The sequence below is a fragment of the Carassius auratus genome, chromosome 19, assembly GCF_003368295.1.
Source record: "Carassius auratus strain Wakin chromosome 19, ASM336829v1, whole genome shotgun sequence".
In the NCBI taxonomy this organism is placed as follows: domain Eukaryota; kingdom Metazoa; phylum Chordata; class Actinopteri; order Cypriniformes; family Cyprinidae; genus Carassius; species Carassius auratus.
This window is the reverse complement of record NC_039261.1, coordinates 13,687,620-13,703,925: the sequence shown is the minus strand read 5'-3', so window position 1 is coordinate 13,703,925 and position 16,306 is coordinate 13,687,620. Positions and strand designations below refer to the sequence as shown.

General features: G+C 35.0%; 1 protein-coding gene and 1 long non-coding RNA gene across 2 annotated transcripts; one reads left to right on the top strand and one right to left on the bottom strand.

Moving 5' to 3' along the window:
• Window positions 1-6,985: 6,985 nt before the first annotated feature.
• On the bottom strand, window positions 6,986-15,813 carry sdhaf3 (succinate dehydrogenase complex assembly factor 3). The gene is made up of 3 exons (XM_026289024.1): window positions 15,713-15,813; window positions 15,345-15,536; window positions 6,986-7,325 (listed from the first exon to the last, which is right to left on the bottom strand). The coding sequence occupies exons 2-3, from the start codon at window positions 15,519-15,521 to the stop codon at window positions 7,131-7,133; spliced, it is 372 nt and encodes a 123-aa protein (XP_026144809.1). The 5' UTR covers window positions 15,522-15,536; window positions 15,713-15,813; the 3' UTR covers window positions 6,986-7,130.
• Window positions 7,344-10,671, top strand: LOC113119495 (uncharacterized). The gene is made up of 2 exons (XR_003294462.1): window positions 7,344-9,579; window positions 10,308-10,671. It is a non-coding gene; the product is annotated as an uncharacterized LOC113119495 (long non-coding RNA).
• Window positions 15,814-16,306: the final 493 nt, after the last annotated feature.

The window sequence follows — 16,306 nt, the reverse complement described above, 5'->3', positions numbered from 1 at the left end:
GAAATGAAAAATTTTAATCGCGTTACATGACCCTTTTAATAACCGCCAGCTTGAATGGTTTTGGGACGTGACCTAAATATAACAACGGGTTAATAATATTGAGAAGTGGTTCTTCGGCTACAGGTAACAACTCTTTCAGTAATTTAGTGGGTACAGGATCTAATAAACATGTTGTTGGTTTAGATACAGTGATAAGTTTATTTAGCTCTTCCTGTCCTATAGTTGTAAAGCACTGCAGTTTATCTTTGGGTGCGATGGATGAAACTGAAGTGTTAGATGCTGTAGAATCTACATTTGTTATTGTATTTCAGATGCTATCTATTTTATCAGTGAAGAAATTCAAGTCATCACTACTAAACTGTAAGGATATATTTAGTTAGGGTGACGTCTGATTATTTTTAATCTAGCCACTGTGCTACATAAAAACCTTGTATTTTTTTTTTAATATTTTCTGTGAGACTGTGGATATGCTCTATCCTATATTTCCATACAATTCTAAAACGTACAAGTTAGTTTTTCTCCATTTGCATTCGCAATTATCAACTTACAGTCTTAAAGTCACATAAGTGTCCTTTTATTTCATAATTTATAATAATTGTAAAAAATATAATATAACATATATAACACTATAAATGCAATACAATCAAGTGCACATCTTTTAACAAGGGAAATATTACAATATATTTCAGTATATAATAAATTTCTCAGTTACAGTATGGTGTCTTTTAGTCATGTCTTTTCACTTGGAGATCTTATATGTGATTGCACTTGTAAATTGTGTCAAAGTCAACTTAGAAAGTATGTACAGCATTTCTCTTATTGATTTTTTTTATATTATACTCATGTCTAAAGTTACTATTCAGTCAAATGAAACCTGCCATCAGCAGTAGCAACTCATGTTCCAAGGCTATTGGCTCTAAAAAAAATCCTTCTTTATTCTCAGCTCAGATGTTAACCAAGGAAAGCACATGTATTATTTAAAATGCCTATATTGTTGAGGAAAAAGCAAAGTAGACAGTAATTTCATAATGCAAAATCATCTTTATCTACATATAGGGTTTACAACCCTGAGAAAGCATTATAAAGTATAAGATTCTGTATATAATAGATGAAGTGCTGTGAGTGGAGGTCACATTTGAGCTGCAGCTCCATCCAGAAACTCTCTTAAATAATTGACTTTTAATAATTCATGTTTTGCCCACCTACTATATTAATTCTCTTCACTAAGCAGGGCAAAGCTGAAGAGGGGGAAATGAATGATCATTGCTCAGCCGTTTGGAACTGATGTTGCAGATTTAGGAGTAGAATAAAAAGAAAGGATAGAAATAGCTGTGAAGGTTTGCCGCATCAAAAATGTAAAAGCTGTAATCAGTGCAGAGAGATGAATCATAATGGAAAAATAGACAGTGAATGAATTTCATCAGGGTGACCTTTAGCAGGGCCAAACACTTAAACATTTTATTGTCGTCATGTCTCATCATGAGCTATACCAGCACAACAAACAATCTCAGATACTTTTTACATTTCAATGGATCGTGTTCACGCACACAATTAGTACAAATTAAGAGCATTGAATTACACCTGTACATGAGATTGTTTGTTGGCCATATAAGACCTAAAATGATAGTTCACTCAAAAATGACCCATTTTCAGACTCACGTTGTTCCAAACTTGTATGGCTTCCTGTATGATGGGAAAACCAAACAAATACATATAGTTGAGCTACAATTAAGCAGGTCTTTCCATACCATGAAAGTGGATGGTGACCAGGCATTATTAAAAAGCTCACTCATAAATGAAATGGACCTGAAAATGGACTCACCCTCAGGCCATCCAAGATGTAGATGAGTATGTTTCTTCAACAGAACAGATTTGGAGAAATGTAGCATTCCATCACTTGCTGACCAATGGATCCTCTGCAGTGAATGGGTGCCGTCAGAATGAGAGCTGATAAAAACATCACAATAATCCACAAGAATGCAGTCCATTAAGTAATAGCATAAAACTGTGTGTTTGTAAGAAACAATTCTTTTTTTTTTTTTTTTTACCTTAAACCATTGTTTTCAGCTAAAATATAAGTCATTGCTCCATAATATTGCTTTTTACAAAAGTAAACTTGTCTGAATCAGGAGAGAAATGTGCACAGATCAAGCACTCTTTAAAAGAGAGAACAGTCCAGTTTAAAAAATATATATTTTGGTTAGGATTAGTATTTTGACCAGAAGCAACAAACTTGCTGACATTTTATCAGCTGTTTGGACTCTCATTCTGATGGCACCCATTCACTGCAGATGATTTATTGGTGAGTGAAATCTGTTCTGATAAAGAAACAAACTAATTATAATTCACAATTTTGTTTAATTCAGTGTTACTTGCCATTTCTTCGTAATTATTTGTACAATTTACTTACTTTTTCAAAGTACATCGTACACCAATTTATTTTCACTGTTGGGGATTTTACAAACTGTGTTGTGCTGTTGAAGGAAAGTGAAATGAAAGACATGAGGGTGACTAAATGATGACAATTTTCATGTTTGTGCGAACTACACTTGAAAACAGCAGAGTGCTCCTACAAGCCATAATTAAAACTGTTGTCACAAGTGCTTTTCTCACCACACAGTATGTTTTAATGCAATTCATATATATTGTGTTTAAAATATACTTCAGAAGAAAAAAATAATAATGTTCAGTCTGGTTTAGTTCAGTAAACAATGTGCAGCCCTGCATAAACATCTCTGAAATGGCGGTGGCTTGCAGAAGATATCTGAAACATAAACAGAGAGTGTAGAAAAGCTCTTGAGATTTAAAGAGGCATCTCTGAATGAGGCGGTGAGTCACCTCCTGAATGTACTCTTCAAAGTCACGGATCTCAGCTCTCCCTGTTCACTGGAGATGTATGAGAGGATTCAAGCCAAACACCGCTTCTCAATGCAACCACTATATGTCACAAAAGCACTTAAATGAGTCAATAAATTGCTGAATTTGAAGAGTTCATGGCAACTTTTGCATCTTTTGTCGTTAGTCGTGAGGTAAATTTATTAATCATGAAATGAATAGGAGAATCTAATGAAACCTGCCCAGAAACAAGTCCACATGTCTAACTAACAAGAAGCTATATTTAGCAATCTAAGCCATTCTAGGACAATTATTACTTGTCATTATCAATAGTACCAATAGTAATACAGTAAAACTTTAAGGTGTCCTTGTTACACCTTACATGTATTTACTCTTTTAGAAACATTAATTTATGCATAATTACTTCCAAGCCTAACCCTGATAACGCTGTTACAGTAAGTACATGTAGTTAATTATAATTACTCAGTACTTAAATATATAATTACGCTGTAAAAATGAAACCTTAAAATAAAGTGTAAAACAAACAAGTGGAACAGGAATTTGATTTAAAAACAGTGATATATTATTTAAATTGTTATGTTTTATACATATTTTTTTATTATTTGTACATTATTATTTGTGATCAAAAAAAACTTTTAAAATACAAAATACAGGACAACTACAGGGAAAAGGGAGAAAATACTGTTTAGAGTATTAGTAACTAATGAGAGTAAAAAAGCCTCAGAAGCAAAATGTTCGTATCATTAAAGTGACAATAATTTGAGGAAGTTTGAGTCATTCAAATAATGTCACATTGGGAGAAAGGTCTTAAAATAGGCAAATGACTATTATTATTATTATTAATTCAGTGGTTAAATTTAACATAGACATGTTTTTGTCAAGTTTCATAGTAAAGTTACTGTATATTTGGATATCTGGGGCTTTGTTGACTTTTTATTTAAGAAATTTAACTTCCATTATATCTGTGTAAATCTACATTAACCGTATCATCTGCATCTGTTGTGCCAAATTGTTTGCGATGGGCAGGGTTTGTTTGAATAAAACAGCGCTTTATTTTATGAATAATGCAATGTGTCAACATGAAAATTGATTTATCCGAGGCACACAGCCTGATGTCTCCATTTCTGTGGCCTGATCATAACCTGGAAACTTTCCATTGGCTTTGCGTATATCCTTTCGACCGCTGCGTTTTATAGCTTGTTGACTCTCACAGTATTCCAGACCGAAAGTCGTGTATGTATAACATTTACAAGTCCTCCCTATAAGGTCTGGCCTCAATCAAGCTTTTATGCTAATTACACACTTAATAAATGTTGTAGTTCAGCATACAATAGGCCACTTGTCACTAAAACCAATGATGATACGTTACACCAGAAGTAATTACTACCCTCATCTTCAAAGATCCAACAAGGACTTTTGGGTAATCAATCCCTGATATTTAACTTAAGAAACACAAGCTATCCGTGTCTCAAGTAAAACACTGAAAGACAAGAACATTTATTAAAGGATTTACTTTGATTTTGCTATTTTCAATCAGAAATTGCTAGTAAATTTTACAAATAAATGCATAGAATTGCAAGTAACATTGGATTTAAACATGAAATCGTGAAGAAAAAAAAATGAAAGGGTACTTTCTTGCAAACTCACTCCATTCATCTTTTTTTAATGCTTTTCCATTTTTCCAAGGGCATATCATTTTGAAGTGTATACAGCTGATGTGTTGCATAGTGTGGTCGTAGATTTCTGCCATTTTCCTGTTCAGCTTTTTTTGACTCAAGTAGCTCAAGCAAAAGGTTGCCATATGTATACTCCTGTTTTATCACTTTCTCTCTGTGTTCAGAGACAAAAGCATAAAGATTTCCTCCAAGTCCTCCCATAATCTCCAAGGATACACACTGGCTTTCTCTCCTCATGTCAAAAGCCATCCGATCCAGAGTCATGCCTTTCTAACTTGACAAAGGCTGTGTATCTTAATGGAGTGAATATGTTCTGTTTTATTCAACTAAACTTGAAGCTAGCATTAGACTAAACTAGAAAAACACCACAAACAGAAACTGATTTCTGTGGCGTGACTGTCGTTGCGCAATGTTTTTGTTGTGGGAGATCACTGTTTATGGCTCGTGTATACTTACAGGAGCTGTATTATGTCATTACAGTGTGTTTTATGATTGAAGTGGCGTTCAGAAATTAATCTGCGTGATGAGGGAGCCATGCTAAGTGCAACAAAACAAACCGCCTCCGCTTAAACGCCTCTATTCAAACCACTTTGGACCGGTTCTTGCCGTTATTTGTATTGAGACTGCATGCATGCTCTCACATGAATACTGATTTCTTCACAAACCATTGATTTTAGAAACTAAATTGGTTTTCGTACTTGACTAAAGATGCTTGTCTTGCAGTGCAGTATTTGGTAAAGTTCAACATGGGGGAAAATATCTCTCAACCCATCAGCTGATGCTAGCTGACAGCGCAGAAGCTTTTTCTGCAGCACTGCTGTGAAAGTGTATGAGCAGATACTGTCTCAAGCTAATGAGGTATTATTTTTCAGACAATCTAATAATTCACAGAGTGAAAGAAGCATTATTGATTTGGGTTTTTTTCTCAGATGCAATGAAGGCAACGAGAATGGCTTTTTAGTGTGTCTGCAAACTTTTCCTGTATGCACATGATGCCAATGACAATAACAAACTTTCAATACGTCAAAGTGCTGCTGAGCTAAAGCCTCGCTACCTGTATAGCATACTCTTTGTGTGTGTGTGTGTGTTAAGAGGTCAAATGGCTTTGAAAATTTCAAATCGGCCTACAGATTATCTGGTACAATTTGTTGCAGGTCAGACAAACTGTTCAACCAAATGGCTAGTTGAACATTTGATGTGCATGGCACACAAAAATGGTAAACACTTTTTCTTTGTGAAAAGTCTTCTTGTAGTTTTATAAAATTACAGTTGAACCCCTAATGTCACAGAGACTTTTAAAATGATATCTTTACTACTTTCCTGGGCCTTAAACATTTCAGTTGCATTGCTGTGTATGCATGTTTTAGAAAGCTCTCGGATTTCATCTAAAATATCTTAATTTGTGATCTGAAGATGTACAAAGGACTGGAATGGGCTGGAATGACATGAGGGTGAGCAATAGGAGACACCTTATTAGTTTGCAGAGCAATTCACAGAATTGTATCTGTTGGATTTGGATCATGTAAATTCCATCTTCCATCTTTATTTGACCCTTTAAGTCTAGCACTCGGTTCTAATTTTATTTTTTAAAAAGAAAAGAAAAAAAAGATGTACTCTCTTTATTTATTCTTGTTTTCTTTAAAAAAAAAATCTAAAACTAGCATCTCTAATCTTTTTGCATTCTATTTGCTATTTTTTTTATATACAATTAACAAAAGCAAAAAACACATATAACACTAGCTTGCTCTATCCTGTTTTCTTTTTATATATTATATAATTTAATAAAAACCTTGCTACCTATATTGCGTTAAGCTAACAGAGTTGTTGTAGCACTTGCATATCATTGCTCTATTGTTGAATCTGATTGCTTCCATCGTCCTCATTTGGAAGCCGCTTTGGATAAAAGCATCTGCTGAATGACTAAATGTAATGTAAATGTAAATTCATCTATTTCTCCTGAAATACATGAAAGTGAGTGGCTGGAGAACTGGGAGAAGAATAGAGTGAACTTTGTAGTTATTTACACTATCCGATATGAATAAAACACTTTGTCAGATTATAAATGAATGGATTAGTATGCTTCCATAGACATCAGTATGTATTTTACAAACTATAAATGTATTGTTTTACTAGTACTTATGTGTACTTAAAAGTATGAAACCTAAAAGTAACATTATGTGGTTGAAAGCATTGCATTGTTGTTGCAGATGTCAAGTGCAGAGCGAAAGCAGTTTGATTCTAGCAGTTATATGAAGTCACTGTACATTGTAAATCTCATATGTGAGACTATACTCTTAAGTGGTACAGAAAAAAATGACCATACTGCTTAAGTGGTTAAACTACATTTTCGAAAGCGACCCCAATCAAGTTTTGACCATCCTCATTATAACTGCTGATCACAAAGCCACCTTTATCTTTTCCTCTTATCCTCAGAAACATCAAAAAGAAGCAAATAATTTTTGAAACATTTTAATTTAATCATCGGCATCTTCGCTATGAACAAAACAGAACAAAAGAAAGAGTCAAAACATGTCCCATTGGGACGACTTCCCCGTAGAGAGGAGATAAAGAATCCTTCTTTTCCCTTCAGAGGGTGTGTTACTTTGGCGTTCCCTCCTCTTGAATATCAAACTGCCGGTTGGGTTTTGTGGACTCAAGCATAAGCTCGTAAAGCTGTCCGATCTGCTCTTCTTGCAAGTCTTTGAGTTTCTCTTCAGGTAAATCAGAGCCAAACGCCAACTTCTTGTTTCCCACCGCTTCCAGCACCTGTGTCTGTAGAGTGTCTTTGTAGTTCTGCACAGAAAATAAGACAGAGGCAAAAGCATTACTTAGGAAAACAAAGCAACCTGTTGAACTTCAAAGCCTTAATGTTCGTGTGTCTGCTATTGGTTCTTGTATTGATTTTACACTTAGTCACAAGGGAGGTATTCGTTTAATAGTGCGCTATTGATTTACTATATCACACCGTGACTGAATGATTTATTTCTCTTTGCTGGAGATTCATTGATTACAATTCACATGATGAAAAGCAGTTTACGGGGTTGATGGGGGATGTGTAGGATCAGGGAATCCACTAAGGTCTAATGGAGGTCAATGCCTACTGCTCTCTCTCTCTGTCAGTCAAAATCACTCCCTCTGTGTCAATGATTACCATTTGTTTGAAAGGTCCACACAGGTCTACAAGTTTTACAAAAAGTCCTACAAAACCGACATTGTTCAACTTGCTAGTAAAACGGGCCTTCAACATATCAGAGCTGGAAGTTAACATTAGCAGTTTGTTAAGACTGGTAAAGAACAGTTATTCTACTGTTAACACATAGGCTACTGCATCCTCAAAGTGCATTCTTAGTGAGTTTGGTTTCTTTTTCAGAATCAATTCAATTTAAATACCAAACTATATTCATTATGCACGAATGCATAGCTCTTCAAGGTCTACAGCACATTCTTTTGTTATCGTGGACAAAACACTGCATCAAAATATTCTCACAGACCATGTTTCATACTGAATGTACCGTGCCACAATGTAACAAATTAACAAACATAAAATGTGACCAGTTTAGACTGATCCATATGTTTAATAAAGAGGTGTAATAAGTACCTGAAAAGCATACTTGAGTAAAAGTACACATACCTTACAGCAATTAGAAAGCCATGGACGTCATTATTTTTTCTCCCGACCTTATTGAATAAGCATTTATAGGATTTTCCATTTCAGACACAATTTATGGGAGGAGAATATTAAAAAGAACCATGCAATGCATTTTACTAACATTTGCGCTCATCAAATTACTGGTATACGCGCCATTATTTAATGCCCAAAAAAAGCATGTCTTAAAAAGCAGGCAGTAATTTGCGCTGCTCTTGGTAAATTGCGCTGGTATTTATGAAAATGATCTGGCTGCGTCTGTTCTTTAATGTGTGCATTTTTAGTAAGTCACACACAGAATTTTCCGCTCCCATTGGCGCTTTTATGGAATTGTGCTCTTACGCTAATTTGCCCCGTTTAGTAAATCTGGCCCATAATGTGTACTTACAGATAGAAAATCACTATAGAGTTTTGTTGTATTGAAAAGTCTTTTGATCATCAGAACAATCACTAAATTGTTGATTAATATTTGTTGATGAAAATTAAAAGTATATAGGATCAATTATTGTGGGTTACTAAAAGAATCAGTGACTGAGATCACAATCTGAACCAGATTTGTTACATACTATTCATATCCCCAATCCTTGTATGACTCTAGTCCACAGAGTCCCAGACTGTAGCACTAACCATATTTACAGCGTACCGCTGATTCTATCATATGAGCTTGGGTTTTCTGTCATATTAATTGAAAGTTGTCTGTCATGACTGCTTACAATCAAACCTACAAGACATTATAGAGAGACTCATTCAGAAAAACACACTGAAAACAAAGCCATTAAGAACTCTCATTCACTCTCCTAACGTCTTGGAATTTGGATGCCATTCAAATTTGGAAGCAAAAAGCCATTTGTCTGAGAAGCTTCCTCCTCCACATAATGTAATTAGATTGAACATTTGCCAAGGAGTAATATTTTAAGAATGGAGGGGATGTGGGCATGCTGAATGGCAAGCTTTTTGCTGAAGCTCACCTTATGAATATAAACACCTCACTTCCCGTCACAATGACGTAATCAGGCAACCCGTTTCAAGCTCGTCTGGAATAACCTGACTCTCTCAAGGACACAGAACTTTCAGGATCCATACAGATAAACAGATTAGCTCTATGTCCACCACTCTGTATGTACAAAATGGCTTGGAAACTACTGTCATGCCAGTAGTCATTTAGAAGATGCTTTTATCCAAAGTGACATATAGTGCAATTATTACAAGGACAATCCCACAGGAGCAACCTGAGGTTAAAGGAGAAGGCACCGATATACGTCAAGCAAAGTCTCCAACAAACTTTTTTGGAATTTGTTTTAGTGGTTTACTTTCCAAAAAACCTAGCGCTGACTGTGAAGCACCTTTGAACTATCATTGGTCCATGAGAACTACATCATGCTGTGGCACTTCAACTTTTTGGTGGGTGAAATATTTCTTCATTTCGCTTAAATGCTCTGTCCTCTATTTTGATGGTGCTTATGCTCATATTCATCTGATTATTATTTTCAGCCACACATATTTATTTTATTTCTCACTTCACTCTTTATATCTAAATCTCACTGACCTGGGAGTTTAACTTACAGCTATTTTGTCTGATAAACCAACCAGACAGGAGACTAGATTAACATCGGAGAACTTGAAAAATGTTGTGACGTCTTTTCACAGTTGAAACAAGATACCTTCTGATGTTCATTCATGTTTATTTCGTGCTGTAACTAGTACAAATATGAAGAGATGAGGCAGTTAGAACATTTGTCATTTTGTTACTTTTATTACTTTTATAAATTTTTCATCTCAGTTTTAGTTTACAGTAGATCAAGTTAAACTAAATAAAAATTAGAAATGTTGCCTTGGACAATAGCTAAAAACAAGTTTAAGTTTCAGTTAAATTAACCATGCTTACCAAGTGTTGTGATGTTTGCCTGCGGTGGCTTGTCATAGGGTTTATATGGTGTTCTGAATGGTTTTTAGCATGTTGTGTCGAAGATTAATATGGTTTTCTGGTCCCTATATCAAAATAAGTCTATGCAATTTAATCAACAAATCTGTTGTCCACCAAGTGAAAACGGCAAAGCCATATATGAGAAAAAAACACATTCTTCACTCCATCACATTCTCTGTTTCTCTCCTTTTCTTTTATTCCTCAGGGAAAGCTTGCGGTCGATTTATTAGGCGATGAGAAGTCTCCTGGGCCCTCCACTGTAACTGGATTAAAGTGAACACTCAGTGCTCCTAATCACATTTGGAAGCTCGCTCTACGTCTGCTCCTGGCTCCGTCGCCCTTCCTTTTTTTTTTTTTTTTTAGTTTTTTCCAGCAGTGCTTTGAAAAGCGAGACCCTACAGTGATTCACTCACCTCCTAATATCAGACTGGACTCCACCGTTCACCATGTGTGAAACCTAGTGTGCTGCCTGCCTAGACAACATCTTAAAGGGGGTTTCTGCTCACCCTCACGTCAACCCGAACCTGCATGACTTTCTTTCTTCTGCAGAACACATAAGCCCATGCTTGGAAAAATCTAACAAAACTGGAGCCCATTGACATGTCAAAGAAACACTTTTATACACAAAAGAAAGTAAGTTATACAAGTTTGAACCAACATGAGGGTGAGTAAATAATGACAGATGTTTGGGTGGAGATTCCCTTTAAGGCATTAGTAATTTTTCTGACACAAAATTGCTCTCAACTGGTTGATCCAGGACCTAGGTTTTAAGTGGTGACCTAATATAGTACTCATTTTTCCCCCTCATAAAATTGTAAATCAAATTTCAATGGCTTCATGCTCTTTGCAGCCACTAAAACACATTGTGGTCAACACAAACCATAGTTTTGCCATGCCGCAAGTGAACTCAATTACAAAGCAGTTCAATCTAATAAAAAAAGTGACCCATCATATGTGCCATTTTATAATTATGGAGTATCACGTGGTAAGCTTCGTAACGCCAATGCCAAACTTGATTTGAATCCTACCTATGAGTCAGTATATAAGATAAGAAAAATCAGATATAATACAAAAATAAAACAATGGCTATATTACACAATATTAAAAATCACTAGTTTTTCCTAAAAAAAAACAGTGACACCCGCAGGTCAAATCTCCTCTAAGCCCATTGACTTTTAACAGACCTCCTTTAGCGTGAGGTGATTTTGGTGGGGGGTAATTGAGAATGAGTGAGGGAAAGATACATGAGAGAAGGCAGTGCCTCCATCACGATATGATTGAATATGACTGGTTATATTTGGCTGTGATTGGTTCATCCGACAAATCCCACCTCTTGTGTTTGTTCACGATCGTGAATCAGTCTGAATGAACAGTATAATGACAAATTAAAAAAACACTGGGTTGTTTTTTCATCCCAAATGCTGGGTTGAGACTGCTGGGTGGGACGTTGGGTTGTTTTAACCCAAGTTTGTAATGAAAATTGGTCTTGATTATAACTCGGCGGTGCTGGGTTGGGAACACAAACGTGAAAAAAAGCAGGCACATCACATTAAAATTGTACATCTCCGGTGCAAGAAGCTGCATTTTCTCAGCATGAAAGAAGCGAGTGAAAGACAGTATGGGAAGTAAAGATTCAAAATGTAAAGTTATCATTCATTGCTTATGTCCGGGAGTATTTTGAGGTTTCATGAAAGGTGGAAATAAAAGAGCTTATACTGAAAAATATGCTGACTCTTCTTTTACTGAACAGAAGAGGATAACTTTACTTTTAATATAACTTCCATGAGTGTCTTATGTCGTATTTACATTAGATTTCACATTATCTGCACTTTTTGAAAAGTAGACGGTTAAGATTACTAGACTCATGTTAATTTGTTATTTTATTTTTCACGGTTAAACAGATTGTATGTTAGTTTCCTAAAGGAAATGGCGTTATATAATAAAGATAGCATAATTATTTTAAGGCTGTTGAAGTGGTAATTGTTAAAAGTAATGTTTTGCATGTAATATTTCAGGCTTGTTGAGCTTGTTTCTTCATTGTGTGAGGAGGAGGCGATTTTCTCAGCTTCTTCAGAAGACAGAGAAAGATAGTTTAAGGCAAATGAACTTCATAATTTCACTGTTATCAGTTTTTTTTTTTTTTTTTTTTTTACTAAAAGTAAAAGAATGTTTGTTTTTTTGTTTTTGTAGATTTTGAAAGCCAGAGACATGGGAGAGCATCAATCTTTTGAGATTTTATGCAAGTTATTTTTAGAAAATCAATGTTTCTGTTATCTCCTGTCGGTTTACTTCACATTTTGATGCAACAACAGTGTGATTACGTGCTCATATTTCATGAAAACCATTCATGTCTGTGTTGTTCATTGCAGAACTCAAACCATCTTTGGAGTTGTCTGATTTGGAGAGTCATCATTCTTGGTCTTCCTTCTTTAAGGAATAGTTCACACAAAAAAATCACTTACTTGCCCTCATGTCATTCCTAAGTTCTCTTTGTTATGTCAAAATAAGACTTAAAATGGCCTGAAAACATGATCTGTGGGAGGTTTCAATGAGTGATGAGCTTGGTGTAACTTAAAGTAAATCTCTGAGACCAATATTTACAGAGCTTTGATGTCTGATGATCTGAAAAATAAAATAAAAAGTTAAAAAGTTAACTATTAAAAAGAATAGCTGAATATAAGTTCACAAATAATGTTTAAATAGTTACTGCCTTGAGTTATTATTTTTGGAATAAAAGTAAAATCGTCATTTACTCGCTCTCATGTCATTCCAAACCTGTGTAGTTTCCTTTCATCAATGCAACACAAATGCTGAATATCCTAACCACTTCTTTCATTACAATGAGAGTCAAACTGTAGCTGTTAAAATGAATGAAAGACACAACATCCCAAAAGTGGCCTGGATGCTGCGTTCCAGGTCTTATAGAAGTCTTATGACAGCTTTGCCAAGAAAAAGACCTGAAGACCAATTAATTAATAAATTGTTCTTTTGAGTCATATCTTTTCAATGAATAGCATTATCCTTTTAACAAAAGCACTCTGGATGAATCTGTACTGGAGTTTAACTCTAGTCGAGATCACTGGAGAGGAAGGTTATCAGTGAACAATGACTTCAATGTCTACTGTGTGACAGGATTGGAACAGCATTAAGATGGGGTGAACACTTTTGGGCAAACTATCCCTTTAAGGTCTACTTTGTGTATTCTATTACTTTGTCTGTGTTTGCTGTACTAAAAAACTAGAATTTCCGCCTGACAGTCAGTAGCTCATTTTGGAAGGAAGTGTACATGTCCTTCTGTACAAGAACAGAGTGTCTCTCATTACCTGCAAGCGTGTGATTTTTACCCTCTTAAAGAGTATCTGTTACTGTCATTGCCAATCGAGGAACATCGAGTCCTCACACCGCACGACTTGAAAATGCAGTAAGAGTCAGCTATAATGTAATACATTTGTGAAGTCTGACGGTTTTTAAAAAAGCGTCTCCGATTTCCAGGAATTGAGTAAAAGAAGATCTGCATCGTTGCTTCATGAATGCACGCTGCTGCATGTTCAAGTGGAGTTCATGTGTTGAATTCGATCTTTGGATTTGTGACGGAGAATTTAATTCGAGCGTGACGTCAGTGCTCACATAAACGGCACGATTCTGTCCCCACAGATCTGAACTCTTATCAAGGTGATGCTGGATTTAAAGTATAAGTGATGTACACAGATGGTGTCTGGACACGGCTGTGCTCCCTGAGAGAACAGGATTTGTTAGCTATGGATAAATTGCATTACGGATTATTGCATTCAGGCTGCTGGAGAATTTAGAAAGGTGCTGCCATCGTGTGGAAGGTTTCAGCAAAGGCCTGAGTTTTCCTGACTCATTAAGGAACTGGAGATTTGGTAACTTCTCATGTATAAGCGGTTTCTTTTGCAATGCAATGGTTTCCGTTTCAATTGCATGCACATTCATATCCATCTTGTTTTCACAATGGCTGCGGACAAACCTAATCGAGATGGAAAATGCTAAATAGGATGAGGATGAAGATCTAGAAGAGATTATTTACATGTAAAGTTGTGTGATGTATAGAGGCATAATGGAAATGTACGGATGCATGATAAATCAGTACCATACTGGTTACGGAGTTTATTTATTTGAGTATTGGTTGATATTGAATATACTGTATAGGAGTCAGTATGGATATTTAATTGTGCATGCTCATTTACCTAACCCTAACCCTAACCCTCATCTATAATTAAAGTTTACCTACAGTTACATCTTTAAAAATACTAAGAGTTAATAAACACAGTTAAATGTAATTTTTTTAACAAATCTCAAAATGAATCTCTTTTTTCATGTTGTACAATGCAAATATTTGATGCACTTTTAATTAACTTGTAACATTAAAATGAAAGTTTTTAATGTTTTAAAGCGAATTTACACAAAATAGTAAAAAAAAAAAAAAAAAGTTAATAAATATATATATATTTTTTTTTCGTTATCAGCAATAATGTTTTCATTTTGTGCAGCCCTACTATTTGGATTGAATATGCACTTCTAGTGTACTTCAAATCTTAAAAGTATATATTAAATCATAAAAAAAATTATAAATTAAAAATCTATAAAATATTTAAATATATTAAAAATAAAAATAATATATAAAATATAAACTGTTCTTTGACACACTGAAATACACTTTAAGCATACTTTGAAATAAATTTCAAATTAAATTTTACTTTATATGTAAAAATCCTTGTTTAAATATTATTTTGCTATGCTAAAAATTATTTTAATGTGTTGGCTACCATATTAAAGCACACGAACAGTACTTGATTACAAGTTTACTAGAATGTTGTTCAATATTACATTTAAAGTTATTAAATTTATGTTAAATGTACTAGATTGCGACCTCATGATATGTAATTCAAATTAAGTTTGGAAAGAAATGACATTTTCAGCTTTTTCAATGTCCCAAAATATAACAACGAGTTTGCAATTCTTTAAAGAATATATCATTAATAATAAAACTTTTTTTATTATTATGCTAAAGTTTCTTCTTTTTCACAAGGGCACAGCTACATGTCACGGACCAAATATCAATCCAAAAGGCAATTATTGAAGGTCAAGGTCAAGGTATCAGTATAACACCAATAAATGTACCACTGAATTCACACATCTATTCAGTGGAAGGCCAGGGGGCTTGATGCAGCCTGTGTTTTAAATGCATCAGTTTTCTCTGCAATCAGGTGACATGTCTTACCTGCCATTCAGCCATGAAGAGCCTCGCTTCTTCAGCTGATGCAGTCTTGTGTCTTCTGAACTCGTCTTTCACATACTGATCACCCAGAGCCCGCAGGTCTATGGGCATGAAGCGGTGCAGCAGCAGGATCCTCTTATACAGAGACCGTACAGCTGATACATGTGCTGCAGGAGACATACCTCCAGGCTTTATCTGAAAGTAAACACTAGATTTTAACAGCAGCAGGAACCTCTTACACCGAGACCTACAGCTGATAAACTCTACATATAACAAGTGCGCCCAGAACGAGTGCTAAAAGAGTAAAACCAAAGCTCATGGCATGAGAGAGGCAACACAAAATAAAACATTTTCCACATTACATTTATTACCTAACCGTGCTGTCCTTGTGTTTGTGTGCAGACTTCTTCTTCACCGCAGCGCTGTGAGTCTTATCTGAGCTGCTGCCGCCTCTGCTGGCGAGTGGGATGTATTGCAACTAGGAAACCTCCAAACCTATAATAAAACATGGGCCTGATTTCAATCTAATTCATAATTGTTTAACTGTTTGCTAAGTTAATCAAAAAGTTAATTGAATAGGACAATATTTGACTGAGATACTACTATTTGAAAATCTGGAATCTGATGGTTAAAAAAAAAGAAAAGAAAATCGAAATACTGAGAAAATCGCCTTTAAAGTTGTCCAAATGATGTTCTTAGCAATGCATATTACTAATCAAAAATTAAGTTTTCATATATTTACTGTAGGAAAGTTACAATATATCTTAATGGAACATGATCTTTAATTAATATCCTAATGATTTTTGGCATAAAAGAAAAATCGATCATTTTGACCCATACAAATGTATTGTTGCTATTGCTACAAATATAGCCGTGCTACTTATGACTGGTTTTGTGGCCCAGGGTCTCATATGTCCAGAAATATTTCAACATTTTAAAAGGGTAAGTTCACCTAAAAATGAAAA

Excerpts from the sequence above, each read along its gene's own strand:
- sdhaf3 (XM_026289024.1), bottom strand. The coding sequence starts at position 15,521 with ATGTCTCCTGCAGCACATGTATCAGCTGTACGGTCTCTGTATAAGAGG. Across the intron at positions 7,326-15,344 it reads TCTTCATGGCTGAATGGCAG|AACTACAAAGACACTCTACA; the intron begins GTAAGACATGTC and ends TTTTCTGTGCAG.